The sequence below is a fragment of the Sceloporus occidentalis genome, unplaced genomic scaffold (genome assembly GCF_023333645.1).
Source record: "Sceloporus occidentalis isolate IW3139 unplaced genomic scaffold, rSceOcc1.0.p SCAF_7, whole genome shotgun sequence".
In the NCBI taxonomy this organism is placed as follows: domain Eukaryota; kingdom Metazoa; phylum Chordata; class Lepidosauria; order Squamata; family Phrynosomatidae; genus Sceloporus; species Sceloporus occidentalis.
In genome coordinates this window covers 90,346,099-90,368,644 of record NW_028316987.1, presented here as the reverse complement: position 1 = coordinate 90,368,644, position 22,546 = coordinate 90,346,099, and the positions used below count along the sequence as shown (strand labels likewise).

Below are 22,546 nucleotides of genomic sequence, written 5' to 3'. Positions count from 1 at the left end.
TATCCTTAATGCTTGAAGTTAACTGTACAGGTATTACCTCCATTAACAAAACCTCTGACAGTGAAGATCCTTTTTACACAGAGTTTTTACACCTGCCAAATCCCCCTTCTTCCCTGTCCTCTGTCTAGCTGGATTTTTTCTAGCAGCATCAACATTGAGAGGGTTGTGAAGGAGGGCTGGTGAAAAACAGACCTTTGGTGTTTGGTTGCAGCAGCATGTCTACAGTAATCCATGCAGTAAAGCTTGAGCTTAGAAAGAGCTGGTTTACTCAGTACCTGATCCTATTGTAGCTATGTGTACCTGTCTACAGCAGGCAAGGTAAACAGCATCTGCCTCCAGAATCCCTTACTGAGCATGTAGGAACAACAAAACAGAGAAAATGGGAGAGCAGATAAGCCTGCCTCAGCATCTTATCAGTATGTAAAAAAAGAGGCATAGATCTACCACCACCAAAATGGAAATTATAAGAACAATGAGTTTGATGAAAGAAAAGGTCGTCCCTGGCATTTTGGAAGAAATCTTCAACTGGTCTCTATAAGGTTCACAGTGCCTTTTGTTTTCTTAGGCAAGGCTTACCTGACCTGCTTGTCTCATTTCACATATGGATATTGTTGTTTCTAATTTTAATCCCCCCCCCTCTTTTCAGTGGCTTAGTATCCAATCCCTATTCTTTCCATCTTATTTCTGCCTCCGGTACCAAATTTTCTGTTAAAAAAAAGTAATGTCCAGGAACTCATCAGCTTCATTAATGGAAGTATATCTGTATTCACTTACAGAAAATAAAATGAGCATCCAGAGTTGGTGTGACTCACACTACTCTATTTGTGTATTAAATGTAATTAATCTAAAATATTTATGAATATCAATGTATAAACAAGTTTTCAGACAATTGTCCCTTTTCCTATCCATTCTTGGCTTTCTTTCTACCTATTGTAGTCAGAGCTGTCAAAATACCAATAGCGCATCGTCATGCCCATGAATAAGCAGCAAACCCTCATAAGTATCAAGGCTCTCAATGGTTTTTGCAGCTACTGTATTTTGATTTGGAAAATGTTATGCCATTCATTCCCCACTGCAGGGCTGAAGGTCATTGTAGGTGCCCTTATCCAGTCTGTCAAGAAACTCGCAGATGTTATGATCCTGACTGTTTTCTGCCTGAGTGTCTTTGCCCTTATTGGCCTCCAACTCTTTAAGGGGCATCTGAAACATAAGTGTGTCAAGAACTACACAGAGTTTGTCAACCAGAGCAAAGGGCTACAGCATCCCAATGGGACATCTATTCTTGATGAACAGACTTTGCTTTCCTATCAGGATTTCATCAGAAATCAAGGTATATATACTTTTCTCAACTCCTGGAAAAAATGAAGGATCTTTTACACCTTTGTTTCTGGTTTTGAAGAAGGCCCAAGCCAGGAAAGCATGCAATTTTCCAGTGTCTTACTGTTCCGCAACAGAATTGCATCTGTTGGATGAGTGCTATGCCCGGTTTACTCTGACGCATTAATGGAATTTTGTTTTCAAACTCACGAGTGTACTTCCAGAAATGATATCATTGTAAGTGAAACCAAATATTAACACATTAGCAATATCACTCCCAGGAGCAATTTCGTCTTACTGGGAAGAACCACATCTAAACATGTACCCTGTCAGTTTTGCTCTGCAGTATATTAGTAATAGCTTTAAGAGTAAATGCCAGGAATCTCACAGGTTTCAAAATAAATACTATCTATCTATCTATCTATCTATCTATCTATCTATCTATCTATCTAATCTTATGGAGCTTTTTAATTTACTCCCTGATATTTGCAAGCTCATGAAATACAAAATTGTTTCCATCCTTCTGCAATATTGGTTCAAATTCATTCCATGTATTGTCTTACAATAAAGTGAGGGCCCATTCTGTATTGTGTCAGTCAAAGCATAGCTGGTTTTCTAAAAATTTGGAAGTCATTAAATGTGAGCAGGGAAGATAAAACACACCACACCGAATGTATTGGAAATCTAAACGGTCTTACCATGGTTAAAAGATTAATTTAATACTACAATAGATATTGTATGTTGATGTAGAAGATAAAGTGGTGTTCTCCAATTCAGTGATGGTCCAGCTTTTCATTTACAGCTTCAGGAGGTATTGAAATTAGAGCAAAGTGTAACAGTGAGGCACTGGTAATTTGCATTACACCCCCAAGATATCCTGAGCATAGCTGTAACCCTATAGTATAAATAATAAATATTTTATATTATAATAATTAATTATAATGCAACTTTCATTTTTTAAAAAAACACACTGGAGTTTTTGGTCCTAACGGGGCATAACACTGAGGTGTTATATGCATGAGTGTTGGGTGTTGTATGTATAAACAGAGACTGGAGAAGTTGCTTTTGGAGGCTGGGCTTCCCAGAATGCTCCAGCAGGTTGGTCACTGGGAACTGAAGTCAAATATTTCCCAAGCTCTGGGTATAGATTAATATAAGGTAAGATCTTCATTTTATCTAGACACTTAAGCAAAGTTATGTGGTTGAGTTTTGATTTTAAAAAAGACAGACTCTCTAGGATGGAGCCAAGGAAGAAAATAGTATGCTTGAGAGAAATGGAGGAAAGATTGGATGAATATTCATGTTCAGTGATGAAAAAAATATATTGACAGCTCAGAAGCTAACTGGATATTTTTCAGACTAGAATACTGACCGCTACCTCTAAAAAAGAGGAAGTTATATGACAACTGAATGTTTGGAGGTTTTACCCATATTTATCTAGATTGCTCTTTTTTTGGCAGAGAATTACATCTTTAAGAACGGCACTGAAGATTATTTATTGTGTTCCAATAGTTCAGATGGTGGGTAAGTGTACTAAATTATCGTTCATTTTCTATGTTTAGGGTATTCATGCTTATTTTGGACATTCAGGGAAACTTAGAGTATAAAAACTGAGTACAATGTAACATGAATGGAAATTCTTAGAACCATAAAGAGTGGAAAGATCTTCTTTACCAAATCTGGTTTCAGTCTTCCGCACCCATTTTAATTCTGCTCTCCCCATTGTTCAGACTCTCAAATTTGTCTGTCTATCTATTGCATAAAGTCACTGTTACACTCACTTGCTCATCATTTTTATGTAGTTACTGTTGGCAAGTGGTACCTCCTTGTGGTGAGATCTAACATTTACAACGACGGTAATTTCCAGATATAACAACCATTTTATTGTGCATTGAACATTTTTCTATCAGGTGTGTCTTTTAATCTGAGGATGTTATGATCTATTGATTGCAAATAAAGATTACTGCACAATAGATCAAAGCTAAAATGGTCAAAGATGCCAAAACTATGCTGGAAACAGAGAAATATTTGCAATTATTTTTTCTGTTGCAAATATTTCTCTGTATTAGTGTGGTTTCTTTTATACTTAAATACTGCAGACTTTTCTTTTTCATTTTTTACAACCAAATTATAATTTGTAGCTCCTGTCCACTGAAGTACGTATGCCTAAAGGTTGGAGATAATCCTGACTTTAACTTCACAAGCTTTGATACTTTTGGCTGGGCCTTTCTCTCCTTATTCCGTCTTATGACACAGGATTACTGGGAACGCCTTTATCAACAGGTAACATGTATTTCTTTTAAGTCAAATATATCATGAAAGTTTTGCTTTTAGGTTAATGCTCTGCAGGCCTTTGGGGGCTCCTTCTGGGGGCCACATGAGGTGAAAGAATGGATGGTGTTGTCAGGAAAGAGTGTTTTCCAAACACTGTACTGTGCATTTTCAAAACTACCACATCCCAGGTCCTGTGCTACTAATTTTCTGCTTTCAGAAGTTTTCCTCTGTGCTTTTTATTCCATAAAATGTTTATGTACAGCCTTTTGGTTCCAAAGGGGCTAAAAATAATTTGACCCGCTATCTAACATGAAATGGTCCCTTCTGCTGCTTTAGGAGTCTACAATGTCATTCTCATCTCATCCTGCATCTTGTATCACATCTTGCATGATATACGATGCATGGCACCCATTTTGGCCTGGCTGTTTCCCACATTGCTTGAGTAACGTGAGAAGCTATTTCTTGTTGCTGATGTGCCTTCAAGTTGTTTACGTCTTATGGTGACTCTAAGGTTAAACCTATCATGGGGTTTTCTCGGCATTTGATAAAACTCTATGCGGCTGATCATGCACACCAGAATGATCTCTCATGGAAACATGGGCATGGAGAGAACCTATAGAAAGTGATGGCTTCTCACATTACTCAAGTAGTTCAGAAATCAGCCACACTACATGGCTCCCATGCTACAAGTGTGGAGTGAAAAGAAGATCCCTGCAGTGGCTTAGTATGTTTGAATCAAGCAGTGATAGGATGGTGGGGGATATCCAAATAAAATAAAATAAAATAAATACACAAAGAGAACATTGCAGCATGTTTTTGTTTCTGCATTTTCTCAGTGATCTGGGGATATTATCCAAAAAGCATAGGAAGTCAGCTTGTAGAGTCTCCCATTCTTGGAGAGCTTCTCTTACCACTGGTTTTGAACACTAAAAAGTGGTCATACTGTCATGCACTTAGTGGTCTAGTAGTGCTGAATGAATCTCCCTTAGAAGGGGTACTGAATGTAACCACCTTTAGCTTTCAGTAGGATTTATGCAGGCTTTTCACCAACCTCTTTGCCAAAGGAAAATATAATTTACCAAATAACATTTTTTCTCTCCCGTGTTTTGTTTATTCTTACCAAACAAAACCCTGTTGGCTTTCTGAGGTTCTCCAGTTTTAATAACTCAAAAGAAACAAATATGGAAAAGGAAGATGATGTTTTTGTTAACTCTCTCTCTCTCAGACACACACATACTCCCAGCTTCAATTTTACCTGGGCAAATTAGAGGATAGTCTTTCAAAAAAAGAGAATTCCCAGAGTCATCACCAAATCAAATGATAATGTTCCAAAATAGAAAACTACTTGCACATTCTGAAAATAAAACGCAAACAGCAACCCCCCCCCCCCCGCGTTGCAGTTCAGAAAAAATTACATTAGCTTTGACCATGCACTTTTATTCTAAGCTAGGAAGGACATTAAAAGAATCAGAAATAAAGTAAAGGACTGTTTCTTTTTAAAATGGAAATGGTTCATGCCTGATGCTGGGAGAAAAACTAAGGAAAAGAGGGGCGGGGGGAGAACTGGGAGGTGAATGTGAAATATCATTATTGCCTTTCTTGCTTTTTAAAAACTATTGTTTCTATGTCATTTTAGATAATTAATTCATGGGTTTTTTAAAAGTTTGTTTTTATCCAATGGTTCCTATTTTGTTAAAATGGTTCAATGGCTTACCTGCTTTGCAAATAAGGAAAAATCCCACATATAATTAAATGCATAACCAAAGACTAAGTACTTTATTTTTCTGGCTTTAGACTCTCAGAGCTTCAGGGAAGATCTATATGCTGTTTTTCATGCTGGTCATCTTTCTGGGATCATTCTATCTGGTCAACTTGATCTTAGCTGTGGTCACGATGGCATACGAGGAACAGAGCAAAGCCACTATTGCTGAAACAGAGGCGAAAGAAAGGAAATTTCGTGAAGCCATGGAGATGCTAAAGAAAGATCAGGAGGTCTATATATCATTCTTTTCTTAATCTAAAACTAACTCCATGTTCCACAAAGTTTCCCTTTTACCAACAAGTAGTAAAGGATATGCTAGGGCGTATTGATACAACATGAGAAATACTTCAAAACAAAACAAAACACCCTATTTCTTGCTCACCTGCAGAAGAGTCAGCCCATTGTGTTCCACTTGATTCCTTGTTCCAGACTTGTTCATTCTGATCAGCCATCCTAGGGTCAAACAATTTTACAGCATCTTAAAACCTTCCCTTAAAGGAGACGGGGCTGGAAAATTGATTTACACTGAAACTTATAGACTGAGCACCTTTGAAAAGAGTTGTTATAGTGCTTACCCTCCCTTACTTATTTTTTTTAGCATGCAAAGGGATCTTATAACACCTTTGAGATGGAGAGAAGGAAGTTGGTAGCATAAGCTTTTGTAGACTTAAGACTACTTCCTCAGATGAACTGAGTGAACACTCCATGCGTTGGAAATAGACTAGTCTAGGAAAGCTTATGCTACCAACTTTCTTCTGTCATTCTCAAAGGTGCTATAAGATCCTTTTGCATACTGATCCAGACTAATACGGCTATGTCTTTTGGATTATGACAGCTGAAAGAAAGTCCTTGTGAGTCATTTGAATCACAAATGCAAAGAGATATCTGTACCTGTAAAGTTGTCACATCGCCCAATAGTCTGTTTTGATCTCTTTAAGAGTTTTAATTGTATAATTCCAGTTTTGTACTTCTACATTCTAGGAATTAGCTGCCAAAGAAAATGACAGCATATCACATAGTTCATTTGAAGTGTCACCTGTAGCACCCAAAGAGGTCAAAGAACGAAGCAACAGACTGAAGAAATTGTCTTTAGGGACAGAAGATTATGGAGAGGAGCTAAAAATCCCTAAATCACAGTCTAGTGACAACCATCCGAAATCGGTAATTCAGTGTTTAATTAAGGCTCTGTTTATACAAATCATTACTTCTTTAAGTCTTTGGTTGCATTCCAACTTTTGCTTGCATAAACAGAGGTGTTTAAATGGAGAAGGTGCATGCATAAGGGAAACCAAAACTTTTAACCAAGGTACTTGGTTTTAAACATAACTTACTTCCTGAAAATATCTGTATCCATTTTTTTAGAAACAGCATTTTTAAAAAAGTAGTTCCAGATTTAAATGTTTTTTGCCAGCACTGCAAAGTGAACCCCCCAAATACAGCCTAATATGTTCTAATTAGTTTTGTTTTATTTAGAACACATATACCCCACTTTTCTGATCACATCTTGGAATGTCAGGATTTTATAATTAATCCAATAATGCTAAATGTGCATTTTTGCAGAATGTACCACTTTGCTTCCACTGCACTCAGCAGAAGACATCCATTGTGATGTAGCAAACAATTTGCCTCATAAATGTAGGGCAATGTATGCACACATTGTCATTAACAAGACGGCGGCCATAAATTAACAATGCAATAAGTCAGTGGCATAACAGTCCAACTATCCAAATAATGGTATTATAAAACCCTTGTTCTCCCCTGTTGGTCTTAGAGGACAAAGAAAAACATACAGTTGTAAGGATGCACATATAAAAATAATCTTTTAAGTGTGCAAGCTTATAAATATTTTATTTATTTATTTATTTATTTATTTATTTATTTATTTCCCGCTCTTTTCCCAGGACTGGGACTAGTCACAAGGTAGTCTGTAGCAACTGTGAAATGTGAAGCATTTTGGTCTGTCCTTCCCCTAATTTAGGCCACAAATATTGGTATGGTAGTGAACTTATGGAGTGGTAATATTGGTAGGGCATGTTTTAGAATGGCAAAAATTATGAGTTAATGAAAAATTGCATATTATCTCTAAAAAGCTGCCATCCATGAAACCACATAATTCTTTGAAACAGTAACAGAAAGGAAGGAAGGACAAAAAGAAGGAAATAATGGCCTGATACAGACAGGCCAAAATAAAGCTGCTTTGAGTCACTTTGGAGGTATGCTGTTTAAATGATACATGCATCCTAAGAGTCCAGAAGTCACAGCAAAGCCATGCGCCAGTCCTAAGGACTGGAGTGCAGCTTTGGTGCAGTTTCCAGACTCTTAGGATGTATGCATCATTGAAACACCATACCTCCAAAGTGACTCAAAGCAGCTTTATTTTGGCCTGTCTGTGTAGGGCCCTTGTTTCTCTACAATTGGTAGGTTTTAGTAAGTCTCTGCTTTATTCAAGTATTAATATATTTAATTTAAATATGAACTCCAATGACCAACAGAGAGCATTGGGTTCAATATTATTTCTGCTGTCTTTTTTTCTTGTTTGATCCCCTTAGGCTGTCTTTATCCACAGTTATGGTCCGAGTTCAAACCCAACAAAACGTCGACCTAGTCATGGCAGTGTATTCAGTTTCCATGTGTCAAGTCAAGATGTTGGTGCAAGGGCTGAATTTGGGGAGGATGACACTAGCAGTGCCGGGGAGATGGAGATCCAGCGTGGGTCACTGCTGGCAACACGGATGGGAAGGCGGCCAAGCAACCAAAGCCAAGTCAGTTACAGCTCTCGCCCAGGTACTCCAAACTACATGCTGCCTGGCAGATGGAACCCTGGAGACGAGTGTAATGGGATGGTCTCCATGATGGGAGGCAGTGGAATAAGGCCACTCATGGAACCCATTTCAGGGGAAGGAACATTGCTCCCCCCAGTTATGGAAAATCCTGACAAGGGCGAGCTGGTAAGTAGAATACATAAACAGCCAGATGTCAGTTTCTGCCATATTTGCAAATTGTCATGGGTGCACAACTTCTCCCTGCCACCAAAGTTCAACACTAGACACAGGCGAACACAACAAAATGCCTTAATTGGAACAGCAGCAGAGTGAGCCCACAGATGTTCAAGGAGCTGGACCTAAGATTTGTAATGGCTTGCATGCACCCCTAGGACACAGCTTATATATCCCTGCTGTAGCTAGTAGTGAAATGATTCTCCTAATGTCTCCTCATGAGCCAGTGTGATGTAGTGGTTTGAGTGTTCGGCGATGATTCTGGAGACTGGGGTTTGAATCTACTAATCCTTGGAAATCCATTGGGTTACCTTGGGCAAGTCATGCTCCAGCGTCAGAGAAAGGCAAAGGCAAACCTCTTCTGAAGAAATCTTGCCATGACAACCCAGACTAACACAGCTATTTCTTTGAAAACAGCATTAAGTTTGTTAATAATTAAGGCACTACAGGGATATTTGTTGTTTTGCTGCCACAGAGTAACATGCCTATCTCCCACCCCAGAATTAACACACCAGTTCTATCATTTAATCATCTGTCTCACTGATTCACTGAATTGCCCCTTCATTTTGCTTGTTAAATCAATTACAACTTTTAGTCTTAGTTCCATCTCATAAACTTTCTGGAATTTCTTCAATAAAATGTGTATGCTGTGCCAGCTAATATAAAAAGGTTCAGCTGAAGTAAGGCACTTTCTAGAAATCGCCACATTCAAATCAGAGATATGTACAGTCATCCCTCCCTGTTCATGGGGGATCCGTTCTGGAACATCCCCCCAAAATAGAAAAAAAGGGGATATTCATGTCTCATTGAGCAAAATGGCAGCTTGCTCCTGCGCATGGCCCTGCACATGTGCCACGGGCACACAAGCCATTTTGTCGCTCCTGGCTTGCTGTCTGCAGAAACTCAAAACCACGCACGGGAAGTCCGCAAATGGGGAACGACTGTATATCCTTGCATCATGTCTAAAACACAGACAGACAGACAGACAGACACACACATATGTCTTGTGAATGACCAGAATGACTACAGCACTATATAAACAACAACAACAACAACAACAATAATAATAATTTGGTTGCTGATGGGCCAGATCAGGCCCCCAGAACCACATGAATTTGGCTGAAGCCTTCCTACCAAGAACGGTGCCAAAGGGGTATCAGAGAGGAAGAACACGGTGGTTACAAGGTGAAGCGAAAAACATAAGCTGGAAGCTTTTCAGTTTAGGGAAGCTGTGAGAATCCTTGTTTGACTTGCCTAACAATGTTAACATTTATTCCACCTCTATCTCTGTCTGAGAGCACAGTATGAAAGCATTTCATAACCTGTTTCTGTTTACATCTCTAAACAGACTCCTTCATATGATGAAGCCAAGAAGATGCTCCAAACCCATCGTCTGTCTGTGGATCATTATAACCATCCACTTCAAAGACAGAGGGCAGCCAGCGCTGTCAGCATCATTACCAGTGTGCTTGAAGGTAGAACTTTTCTTTTTGTATTCTGGTTGTTTACCAGCATGCTAGTTGTTTACTAAGGTCAATAATATACTGCAATTACCATAGAGATGTAGTTTTAGTCCCTTGGGTCTGCTTTTAATCTCTGTATTGGATATCGTCTAGAAACAGAGCTTACATATATACATTTAACAAGTATACATCCAATCCAAGAGGGTTAATGATCCCAAGGAATACATCAAAATGAATTGACTGTAAGCCCTATTCCAGTGTGGCCTCTAATGGATAGATGGCAGATGAGAAATGAGAGAAATATGCTAGGGCTGGTGGGGAAAAGAAGAGGTCCAGTTCTGCACTGCTTGGGGTTCTGCACCAGTAGATCAATTTATGAATAGGGCTTTTACATTCCTTTTTCATAATAGAAAGAACAATTAGCTCAGGGTTTCCCAAACTGGGATGACCATATCCCCAAGGGGTGCAAGATGGAATTTCAGGGAGTGCGACAAAGAGTGCCTTGTTTCCTTGAGTGACAAGACACAAGTCTCCACTCATTTTTTCTGAATAAATTAGAATCTAATTGCTCAATGTAGATTTACATTTTATGCACTGAGCGGAAAGCTATTTTTTAAAGTTCAATTTGTTCACCCGCAGTATTGGATGTAGTTCAATTTGTGGTTCAAAAATTAGAAATTAGACTTCTTCATCTTCAAATGTGATATTGATTTCAAGCATTTCCTAGGGGTGTGGACACTGAAAAATTGGGAACTCCTCCTCCTCCTCCTCCTCCTCCTCCTCCTCCTCCTCCTCCTCCTCCTCCTTCTTCTTCTTCAGCTTTATTTATATAGTGCTGTAAATTTACACAGCGCTGCACATAATAAATAATAAAATAAAAAAATAATAAAATTTTATTTCTATCCCGCTTTTCGCCAGGCAATCAAAGCAGCTTACAACAGGTTAAAATACATCCATATATACATAATGCCCCTCCTTAAAACAAGATTAAACAGTGTAAGATTAAAACTACATATTAAAACCGGCTAAGCTAAATAAAATCATCATGGGCAGAGTTCACTAGGCAAGAAGTCTTATTTGTGGCTGAGCATTTTATTCCGGGAAGGCCTGTCGGAAGAGATCCGTCTTAATGGCCTTTACATCTAAAATAGATAAAATAAACCTGCCTATGGCATACATTCTATGAAATAATTAAATAATCAAGCTGAATCCAGGTAAGACGGAGGTACTTGCTATAGGAACTGCCAATTTGGGAAGGGAGTTATGCCAGCCAGTTCTGGATGGGGTCACACTTCCCCTGAAGGACTCTGTCTGCAGTTTGGGGGTGCTCCTAGACTCGTCTCTCCATCTGACAGCTCAGTTGGATGCGATGGTCAGGAGCACTTGTCATCAACTTCGGCTGATACACCACCTGCGCCCCTTCCTGGAACCGGGAGACCTTGAAATAGTGGTACATGCGCTGGTAACCTCTCAGCTCGACTTTTGTAATGCACTCTACATGGGGCTACCCTTATGTCAAGTTCGGAAACTTCAACTGGTACAGAATATGGCAGCCAGGTTGGTTACTGGTACATCCAGAACTCCACATATTACACCAGTTTTAAAATCCTGGACTCTGGAATGATCTGCTGGACGAGATCTGACATATTACCACCTTGGAAACCTTTAAGAAAGCCATTAAGATGGATCTCTTCTGGCAGGCCTTTCCAGACTAGAACACCCCACTGACCTGCCTCCCCCTCTCTCCCTTTCTTCCTTATCCTCCAACCTCATTTTACCGTACCCCAGACTCTGCTTGGAATTTTTGATCTCATTTTAGTGTGTATATATATTAATGCTTTTAACTTTCTTTGGTTTAATCATTTTTTAGAGTTTGATCATGTTTTTATGTTTGGGGGGAGGATTGGGGATCTTGGAATTTTAGTGCATCTCTTTTTAACTGTAGGATTTTTACTGTTGTAATCTGCTTGGATTCCCTGAGATTAAGCGGAATAATAATAATAATAATGATAATAATAATAATAATAATAATAATTCAATATAATACATATTAATACATGTTAACATTCAAACAGTAAAATGTAGCAACTACTGAATTAAGGACTGCCAAATCTGCTGTTTTCTGCCTAGTGCTTGTTAAAAATACTTATAACTTACCTTTCAATTGCAATAAAGCTTACAATAAAAATAGCTTTTTAAAAACTCATACAAGCAAACCAGTTTAAATGCTGCAGTATCAACAATTCCAAAATAAGGCCAGACTCTAAGGTCATTGATATAAAATATTTTTTCCTGGAGACAAAACAGCATCAAAGAGGAGTCTAGACAGATCTCTGGTGGTAGTGAGCTGTAGTGTCTAGGCACCACTTGATAATGCGTGTTCCTATGCACTCACCATCGGATGATGATAAACTGTAGAAGAAGGTCCTCTCGGATTAGTTGAGTGGATGGATAATGCCAGGTAATTGGAGATGGTCCTTCAAGTACCTTGGTTCAAACCTGTTTAAGTCTCTGAAACAGACTGGAAGCCAAGAAGCTGGGATAACAAGGGACTCACTTGATGGGAATGGCTGTAGCTTAGTAGCATTAAAGAAGGTCTGAGTTTCAGTTTCCAGGTGAGGCTTCAAAAGACTCCTGCTACTGCCAGTCAGTGTAGACATCACTGAACTAAATGCATCAATGGTCTCAGTCAATATGTGGCAGCTCTCTAGGTTTCTATAACTAACTGGCCCTTGAAGTACAAATTATCGTAGTTTTTGATCACACATTTAAAAAAATCTGTTGCGGTATCAACAGATGCGAGTAGAATTTCTCCCTGTGTATTTACTGGTGATTATGCTTTGGGCATAGCGACTGGATTCAAGACTTTTACTATTCAGGCTGTACACAAGTGAATATTTCTCTAATGGTATGGAAACCAAAGCTGAAGAGGCAGAAATCAGTTCTCAGAAAATGCAGATTTTTACTCAACCAGTAAGGGATAGGCAATTACTTTCTAGCCAAAGTAGCCAGCTTTGCCCAAGCTGGACTAGCCCTTTGTTGAGTACACTAAATTATTCATGCAATGTTATGTGGCTGTCAGAGGAAGAAATATTGTGTCCGCTACATCTGGGTAAAACCACAACTTCTGAGACACTCTAGGGAGTCCCATTACAGTGATGCATCCTGAAAGCCCCCTGAAAAAAGGACCTGTCCACTTTATGCTCATAAGAAAGAACTTTCCTCTGGCAGGGGAGAAAACCCCATATAATTTTGTTCCTTGGACTGCTATTCCCTGGTTTCAGGTAGTATTAACAGCAAAACTACCTCTAGAGCAGTGGTTCCCAGACTTTGGTCCTCCAGTTTGGACTTTGGCTCCTAGAATTCCACACTGTTGGCCAAGCCAGCTGGGCTTCTGGTAGTTGAAGCCTAAAACACCTGGAGGACTAAACTTTGGGAACAAATGCTCTAGAGTATAGAATACAACACAATAACTATGAAATGGACAGTGAGATGGTTTACAAAATCCACTATGATCCTTTGATATTAAGTACTTTTAATGTTGCATTGTTTAAGGGATGGAAAAATGTGGATCTCCAAATGTCAGTCTTCAGCTCTCTTGTGCCATAGCTAATATAACTAATGATGAGGAACATGGGTGTTGGTGTTAGTTTGTGACAGTCGCAATTCAACAGCATCATGAGAGACACATGTTGCTTAACCCTGATTCAAGTGGAAGAGTTCAGTGGGTGCTGAAATTTCCCCTTTGAAAACAATTTCAGCTGAAAATGCTTGAAATGGACTGGTCCTTTATTTCCATAGGACCTTGTTTTCTTTAATTTTGGAGCCTGGATATCTTACTGCATTTTGTTTCTTTTTTAGAATATGAAGAATCAAACCGGAGATGCCCCCCATTTTTGAAAAAGTGGGCCTCCAGATTTCTTGTCTGGGAATGTTGCCCAGTATGGGTAAAAATAAAGAAGAAAGTGAGCATTTTTGTTATGGATCCATTTACTGACCTCACAATCACACTTTGCATTGTGGTTAACACTCTGTTTATGGCTTTAGAGCACTATAAGATGACCCCTGAATTTGACTTCATGCTATCCATAGGTAACATGGTAAGTAAATTCTGGCAAACAAAACATTTCACTTTTGTTTATTTAATTTTATTTTAAGATATCTAGACAGACTTTTGCTTACAAAATTAAGCTGGGCTGTGTTGTGTTTAAGGATGGGAAAACTACTTCAAAATATTTGAAAAATGGTCAAATATTGAGTTTTAGCAGTTGAATTCTACACAAGTGATAATCTTTGCAGTTTGGTAATATTCTATACAAAAAAATAGATGCAGATTTCCTTGTGCAGAAAACAAATTATTATTATTATCATTATTATTTGCACAGAATAAGTCCTGAACTATGATAGTTTTTAAAAACTGTTCTACAACGAGGTAAAATTCTTTTTTCTTGCCCCCAAGAATGAATTTTATGAGGATTTACATCCCTAGTTGCCTGCAGCACTCCACTGTTCATTACCCAACAGAGGACTATTGTGCTCCTTGTTTCTCCACTTAGGGGTTGTTCACACTGTGAAAATAATCCAAGAGAATCCAGGTTAAATTGATGTTCACACACATCCCAAATGCATGCAAATAAGTTTGGGGGGGGGCTGCCAAAAATCCACTTAATCCAGGATAATCGTTATTGGGTTTTTCCCTGAGTTTTTAAAAACGATTTGCATCACTGGGAGTGTGAATAACTGATGCAAATAGACCCAAGATAAAACGCTGCATACCCAAAAAGGGATTCCAAATGCATTCACACCATTGACTCAATCTTTATTCGAATGCTTGCATGTCCGACAACTGAACTTGCACAGATGTGCATCGACATGGATCGACCTGGTTCCACAGTGTGAATAACAAACCCAGAATTCATGAGCGAAATGATTCGCATTGTCACGCTAAAAAAAACAATGTGTGAATGACCAAAGGGTTCATTGGATACTATAATCATTCTTCTGTATGCATGTGGCACCTAGGAAGGGATTACACTCATTCAGTCCCAAAATCTGAAGGCAGGTCTTAAAGATATGTGCACGGATATGTATGTGCACCTACTTATTTAATCTATAAAAACATTAAAATCTCATTGAACTGTTTTTGAAATTCAGAGGGTTTGCTAACTTAACCCTGAATCTAATGGGGTAGCATAAATGAATAGGCCTTACAATGCTTATATAATGTTTAAAATAGAAAGAGAAAAATACTAATTTTATTTAAAAATTGTTTGTTTCAGTCAGCTTAGCTGAGCAGTTCCTTCACATTGACAGCAACGTTTACTTAATTGTTATTAGGAAAAAAGGGACGTCACAATAATAAGCAGAACTGTTTTCTGTTCTGTGCCACATCAGATGTTTCAGTTCATTATTGAGAAAAGACTCAGTGCTGACTATGCTTTACATGAGAGCCTACATGGCATAGTGGTTTGAGTGTTGGACTATGACTCTGGAGATGAGGGTTCGAATTCCAGCTTGGCCATGAAACCCACCTGGTGACCCTGGGCAGGTCACACCCTCTCAGCCTCAGGGGAGGGCAATGGCAAACCTCCTCTGAACAAATCATGCCAAGAAAACCCCATGATAGGGTCACCATAAATCGGAAATGACTTGAAGGCACACAACAATATGATATACTGTGTGTGTGTGTGTGTGTGTGTGTGTGTGTGTGTGTGTATGGATTGTATAAATTTTTTCTGTATATACTAAGTCCACAGTACAGGACATAGATGAATGTACTGATGCAGCCCTCCTGCCTAATCCTGCCTTGACTTGAGCATGCAGCTTAATTGCAAATTTACCAGTGGTGGGTGAAGGTGCCATGATAAATGTAGCCAATGTTGATTGCATGATGAAGTTCAGCACTTGGGAAAAGGCTCTGGTGAATGCTGATAGTCATACTCCAAAAAATAACTTTTTGTTCTTAGCAGTGCCATGACTGAAATCAGCTTGTGTCTTCACAACTTATGTTCTCAGCATGTCAATTTGTCAGATAAACTGAGCCTAGTTTCGACTTATGGTTGAGAATAGTGTGTGGTGTTGTGAATTTGACTGTGCTATTTCTATTTTATAGATTTTCACAGCAATTTTTATTGCAGAAGTGATCCTGAAAATCATTGCAATGGACCCCTATTACTATTTTCAGCAACGTTCAAATATCTTTGACAGTATTGTTGTTTTTATAAGCATCATTGAACTGAGCATACCTGATGACTCCCAAAAAAGTGGCAAGGAGAAAAAGGGCAGCAAGAAGGGCAGCTTTACAGTTTTACGAACGTTGAGACTGGTAATAGATTAACTCTTTGTGTCCTATTTGATTTAGTAATGGAAACATTTATGGAATAGAAATGGGACTTTATCACACGGGGAAAATTGGAGGTTTATAGAGTCATTGTCCTGGGAAAGTGGCGCAATCACGGTGAAGATTTTCACACGATGTAGCGATTAAAAAGGATTTATCCTGGGAATAACCAGCAACAAATCATTCATGGGAAAATCCAATGAATTATTTGTTGCTGGTTATTCCCTGGATAAGTCCTCATTAATTGTGATGTGTGTGAAAATCTTCACCGTGATTGTGCAACTTTCCTGGTATAATGACTCTTTAAACCCCCTATTTTCCCCTGATTTCCCCACATGTGATAAACTCCTTACTCATGAGGAGGAGGATTATTGTCCACACTTTTATAGAGCCATTGAATTTTGGCAAATATGCTAGATCTCTGGCAGTAGCCAGTGGATTTTGGTGTGGCACCTATTTTGGGAAGAGAAGCAGAAAAGAAGGCTCCTGATGTAGTGAAATTGAATATCTCTGCTCTAAAGTGATTGTCAAGGACAGGTCAGCATCCATGTTTATTGTAGTCAGAGGTGTGTTTGGCACTTTAATTTTTTTTAAAATCCAAACTTTAAGCCAGCGACTTCTAACCTATTGCCCTTAACTAGCATCTAGAACCTTGTTTTCTGTGCCCTTCTCCAGCTTATTTCACAGATAAGGAATTTTGAAGGAGGAAGAGATTTCCTTCACACTTTCACCCTACACTACATTGCTTCTTTCCAGTGCCAAGTTCCTGCAGTGCCATGCTGTAAAATGCCATTTGAGACATTGCTTTATTCTCATCTGTTAAATTCCCTGCACAAAATTATAGGTACTTTATGTGGTGCGCCTGTGAAGCTAAAACACGAGAACACCGCTGTTGAACCAGAGTAAATGTCAATCTGGGCTGCTGCTGCACTGCAGAATTGATACCATGGCTCCGTCCTATGAAACTTTGGGATGTGTAATTTGTTGTGGAACCGGCACTATCTGACAGAGAAGGCTACATTTCTCACAATACTATAAATCCCACAATTCCATAGCATTGAGCCATGGGAGTTAAAGTGGTGTCACACTGCATTAGATGCAGCCCTAGTCTCATCTGACCCATCCTAAATTTCCTCTATCAGCCCTAGTGACCATTGACAGTGGTTATGGAACTTGTGTTGCAAAACATGTACTTTGGATTCAGGTAGGAAAAGCTGATATAGTCTTGGCATTTTCCTTTCCTCATTGGCACAACTTGCCAGTTCCCTACCAATAACCTATTTGAAAAGGGGAGCTGAAAGTTTCCTATGAGGTTCTGAATGGAAATCAGTGTAGGGACTTGGCATTAAGTGTGTGAGAGTGTGAAGGAAACAGCTTCCTGTTCGTTCGTTCGTTCGTTCGTTCAATTGATAGTCTGCCTTTCTCCTACCCAGGGACCCAAGGCAGCTTACAAAATTTTAAAACAGAAATTGGTTATAAAGTACACTATCAATCTTTAAAAATTAAACAATACTATTAAAGACAGACAGTGAAAAACAGTTCAAAATATATTTAAAACATACTTAAAAACAGCCAGAATAAAATCACATCACACGACAATCGACACTATTCAACCTGATTTATTTATTTATATTTATTTGTTTCTGGGATTTATATCTATTTATCCTTTTAGAATATATGATCATAAATACATAAACCGGCAATTTGTACTGATCCTTCTTTTAAGTGTACAACCTGAGAATTTCTGTTATCTAAGAGCATAATACTTTGTTTCCGAACAGCTGCGTGTCTTCAAGCTTGCAAAGTCTTGGCCAACCTTAAATACGCTTATTAAAATCATTTTGAATTCAGTCGGTGCTCTGGGCAACCTTACCCTTGTTTTGGCCCTTATTGTCTTCATTTTTGCTGTGTTTGGAATGCAACTCTTTGGCAGCAGCTATAAGGCGAAACCTTGTAATATAACTTCAACTTGCAAACCACGATGGCATATGGAAGATTTTTTCCACTCCTTTCTTGTTATTTTCCGGATTCTGTGTGGAGAATGGATTGAGACCATGTGGGGTTGCATGGTGGTTGCTGAACCATCATTGTGCCTGCTTGTCTTCCTGCTAGTCATGGTGATTGGAAATTTAGTGGTGAGTTTTCAGATACATTTTAGTGTTTTCCCCATCTTCAAGATTTTGCATCTGATTTTACAGGGGGCCCTTGGTATCTGCTGGGGTTTGGTTCCAGGACCCCCCATGGAAACTCAAATCCATGGATGCTCAAGTCCCATTAAATACGATGGAGTAGTGAAATGGTGTCCGTTATATGAAATGGCAAAATCAAGGTTTGCTTTTTGGAATTTATATATTTTTAAAATTTCTTTCAACTTGTGGATGGTTGAATCCATGGATAAGGAATCCATGGATACAGAGGGCCAACTGTACTGTTAATATAATGCAGAAGTGTTTTTGAAAATACGCTATGGTTTTCCTTGCCTAGGAGGTTCTGTAGCTGTAGGCCACTCAATGCTGGCCCTAAACACTCTGCTCCATAGAGTCCACCTGGGCATCCAGTGACAAAGATGGTTCCAGAAGTACTCACATGTTATGGACCTGCTTCCCAGGGAAAGGGCAACTCATAGAATCATAGAGTTGGAAGAGAATGGCTCCATCATTGTGTATTAACGGAAACCCCTGTTAATACAATGACGGAACCATTGAAGGGACAAGGACGGGATAAGTACAGATGCAATAAGGATGGGGTAAGGACAGGAACGATCCCTCCTTAACCTGTGTGATAATCTCCAACATCTCACAAAACTACAGTTCCTAGATTTCCCTAGCATTCAGCCAGGGCAGTTAAAATGGTCTCAAAGAGGCTGTACCGACTGGCGTTATATGCCAGCCTCAGGGCAGAATAGGGATGTGATGTCCACATGACACACACCCCATGCACCCGCCCGCCAGGTGTCACAGTACTCTTTTGATGCAGCGCCAAAAGAATCACCAGAAGGTACCGCCTCAGAAATGCCAGATCAGGGCCACGGCCTGTAGTTACCACAGCCCTGATCTGGTGCTGAAAGAGGTGGTAGCAGGTTGCTCCAAAGGGATGGTCTGTTTAGCCCCAAACTGGATTATTTCTGCAGTGTGTTGTGGACCAAAGTTAGTTCACTTTCAGAACATGCTATTGGACCAATATATGCAATTCTCTAGCTATGACCCTGTACAGATGGGCCCTTTGCGGCATCATGGCAACGTGATAGGGTTGCCTCAGGGCGGTGAGTGCACATGCTCCACAACCCTAGCACGTCGCCATGATGCCATAGCTGTGCGGCACAATCCAGATGGCGCGCACAGCTATGACATCACTGCTGTGCGGCATCCAGATGGAACCGCACAGCAGCGACATGCTTATGCCACCGCCTGCTGTTTACAGCAGTGCAAAAAGGAGCAATGTTTGAATGCCCTCCCTGTTTATGGCTAGGTGAGCAGGGAAATCCTTGGGAAACAATAAAGTGAGTCAGGTGGGAAACATAAAGCCATTTGCACTTTGTAGCAGTGAAGCTCCACAAATGGGCCTAACAAATAGGGACATTATTTTGTTTGTTTGCTCACCTGTCTTCTTTACTTCCAGATTTAGGCTACAGCTCATATAGTGACAATCCCTGTTTCAAAGGTAGCAGTCTACCAGATCCAAGCCAGATTTACTGAATGGCGTATGACGAAAAGACATGCCTGTTCAGTTGACTGGCTTTCTCTCTGCCACACACAAGTAGTACTGAATATTTCTCTTTTCAGGAATACTAATACTAATACTACTAATAATATGATACTAGTCCTAATTTTTAAAAATTAAACATTTGCTCTTCCATTGCTTTGAGGTTCTCAATTTGTTCATTGCGCTACTCCTGAACTCCTTCAGTGCTGACAACCTCCTCCAGCTCCCTGAAGATGACAGAGAAACGAACAACCTTAAGATTGCCTGTGCACGAATCCACAGAGGGCTCCATGAAGCCAAACAGATGATGTTGGCTTTTTGTTTCAAAGCGTGTGGTTACAAGAAAAAAGCAGCCCAGAATAAAATAAAATGTGACACTGAGAAAAATGGTCTGGAGCTTGCAAAAGATGGGCAAAATTTCAAAGAGAATTATGGTCATGGAAAGAGTGAGAAAATTGGAGAAAGGCACTCGTTTAATCTCCTGGATGATTTTATTGCCAATCCCAGTGTGTTTGTCTGTGTTCCTATTGCCCATGCTGAGTCAGATAGTGAAGGTTCTGAAGATGCTGGTGAGAAGGAAGGTCCAGTCATGGAGACAGATCATACCAAACAGGTAAGGAAACACCCTGAGATCATGTTTTCATGTCTAGAGAGAGACTAGAAAATGTAATGTATCACAATAGGAAGCAATAACACCAAAATCAGTTCTTAATATTCCATCCCGTTCCTGCAAACTGTTTATCACAGATCACACTACACTGCTGTAGTGCATTTATTCCACTTTAACAACTATGCCTGTCTCCTGCAGAATCTGGGGTTTGTAGTTTAGCAACGCTGAAACTGGAGTGTGTCCAAAGGAGGGCGACTAAAATGGTGAAGGGTCTGGAAACTATGTCATATGAGGAAAGATTTAGGGAGCTGGGGATGTTTAGCCTGGAGAAGAGAAGGTTAAGAGGTGATATGATAGCTGTGTTTAAATATTTGAAGGGATGTCATATTGAGGAGAGAGCAAGCTTGTTTTCTGCTGCTCCAGAGACCAGGGCCTGGAACAATGGATGCAAGCTACAAGAAAAGAGATTCCACTTCAGAAGGAACTTCCTGACAGTAAGGGCTGTTCAACAGTGGAACAAATTCCCTCAGAATGTAGTGGTGTCTCCTTCCTTGGAGGTCTTTAAGCAGAGGCTAGATGGCCATCTGTCGGGGATGCTTTGATTGAGATTTCCTGCATGGCAGAATGAGGTTGGACTGGATGGCCCTTGTGGTCTCTTCCAACTCTATGATTCTATGATTCTAAGGCCTAAAAGCTCCCTGGCTGAGAATTTTAAATACCCCTCCTTAAGCTGCAAATCCCAGGATCCCATAAGGGCCAGCCATTGCGATTAAAGTGGGGTAATAGTGCTATAACAGTGCAGTGTGATATTGTCCATTGTCATACAACAGAACCAGAGATGGAAGGTGACAGGAACAGAAAGATTCCACCCTGAATACATCTCTTCTCCTCCTCCCAAAAAGCTGAGTGGTTGTTTTAGTGCACAGTGCCATTTTATGCATTTTGTGCTCTCCGTAATGAGTCTTATTTCCCAGCACTGCTCTTTAATCCTCTATGGTGCTACATCTAATGAGTGAACACTTGTAAACAAAACCACATGGGATGCATTACTAATCATTTTAAAAGGCAGCATAGGCAAATGAAGCTGATGACAATGGGGATAAAACAAAAGGAAAATGGCAGTGAGAAGAAGCAATAGCCAGTGAGAATTTTCTCAAGCTGTAGGAGCTATTCCAGGGCCTAAATAAATTAATTAATAAATAATAAAATTTATTTTTATCCTACTTCTCCAGATAGTAACAACTAATCATCATTGTATCCCAAACCCTCTCAAACCTTCCTGAAGACATCAGATCCTGTCTGATTTTGGGAGCTAAGCAGGTTCAACCCTGGTTAATACTTGCATGGGAGACTGCCAACAAATTAGAAGTGCCATAGGCTATATTTCAGAGGAAGGAATTCTCAAAGAAAACCCTATGAAATTCATGGGGTCACCATAAGTTGATAGGTGACCTGAAGACAAACACACACACACATGGAGCAAGTAATAATTACATATTTTCCTTTGATTATCTTCCCAAATTCCTGGTGTGGATTTTGAAATGCCTGACACACACACATACACACAGAGGGCAGTTTTTCCACTTAGAGGTAAGCTATCGCTTAGATCTGTATGTGCGAACTATCATCACAATCCATCACCTATATATTATTTGTGATCCATTAGCAGCTCAGTAGAACTCCTTTTTGCCCCACGCCTAAGTCCCAAAGTATATGTTATGCTAGAAGACCTGGAGATTTGAAAATATGGAGATTCTGACTGGGATGTAGTGTAAGAGAATGGAGCATCTCCCTTAAAAAACAACTAATTAACATGATTATACAGGTCTAAAATGGGAATACCTAAAATCATAGATTAAAGGTAATAAAAGGTTACAGTCACATTCACTGGGGTTTGGTGTGCAGGACCACCATGAAAGTTGAAAAACCACAAATAACAAAAATACTATTTTTATTACTTGTGAGACCACCTCTCTAGGAATCTCTAGACCCTCCAGCACAACTCTATGGTTAGCACTCGCTAAAAGTTGACCATAGAATTGAGCTGGAGGGTCTGCAACTGCCTAGAGAAGTGCCCTCTCT

General features: G+C 39.6%; 1 protein-coding gene across 1 annotated transcript in view; it reads left to right on the top strand.

Annotated features, from left to right (window-relative positions):
- The first annotated feature begins 1,119 nt into the window (after positions 1–1,119).
- The window catches only part of LOC149310077 (sodium channel protein type 5 subunit alpha-like), a 43,425-nt gene continuing 21,998 nt past the window's right edge, over positions 1,120–22,546 (top strand). Inside the window, exons 1-11 of the mRNA XM_089531461.1 lie at positions 1,120–1,330; positions 2,778–2,841; positions 3,459–3,600; positions 5,386–5,583; positions 6,335–6,514; positions 7,903–8,301; positions 9,698–9,824; positions 13,674–13,912; positions 15,925–16,137; positions 17,934–18,287; positions 20,018–20,467. Of these exons, the coding sequence (XP_089387587.1) occupies positions 1,135–1,330; positions 2,778–2,841; positions 3,459–3,600; positions 5,386–5,583; positions 6,335–6,514; positions 7,903–8,301; positions 9,698–9,824; positions 13,674–13,912; positions 15,925–16,137; positions 17,934–18,287; positions 20,018–20,467 (2,562 nt within the window). The 5' untranslated portion in view covers positions 1,120–1,134. The remainder of the gene's footprint in view (positions 1,331–2,777; positions 2,842–3,458; positions 3,601–5,385; positions 5,584–6,334; positions 6,515–7,902; positions 8,302–9,697; positions 9,825–13,673; positions 13,913–15,924; positions 16,138–17,933; positions 18,288–20,017; positions 20,468–22,546) is intronic.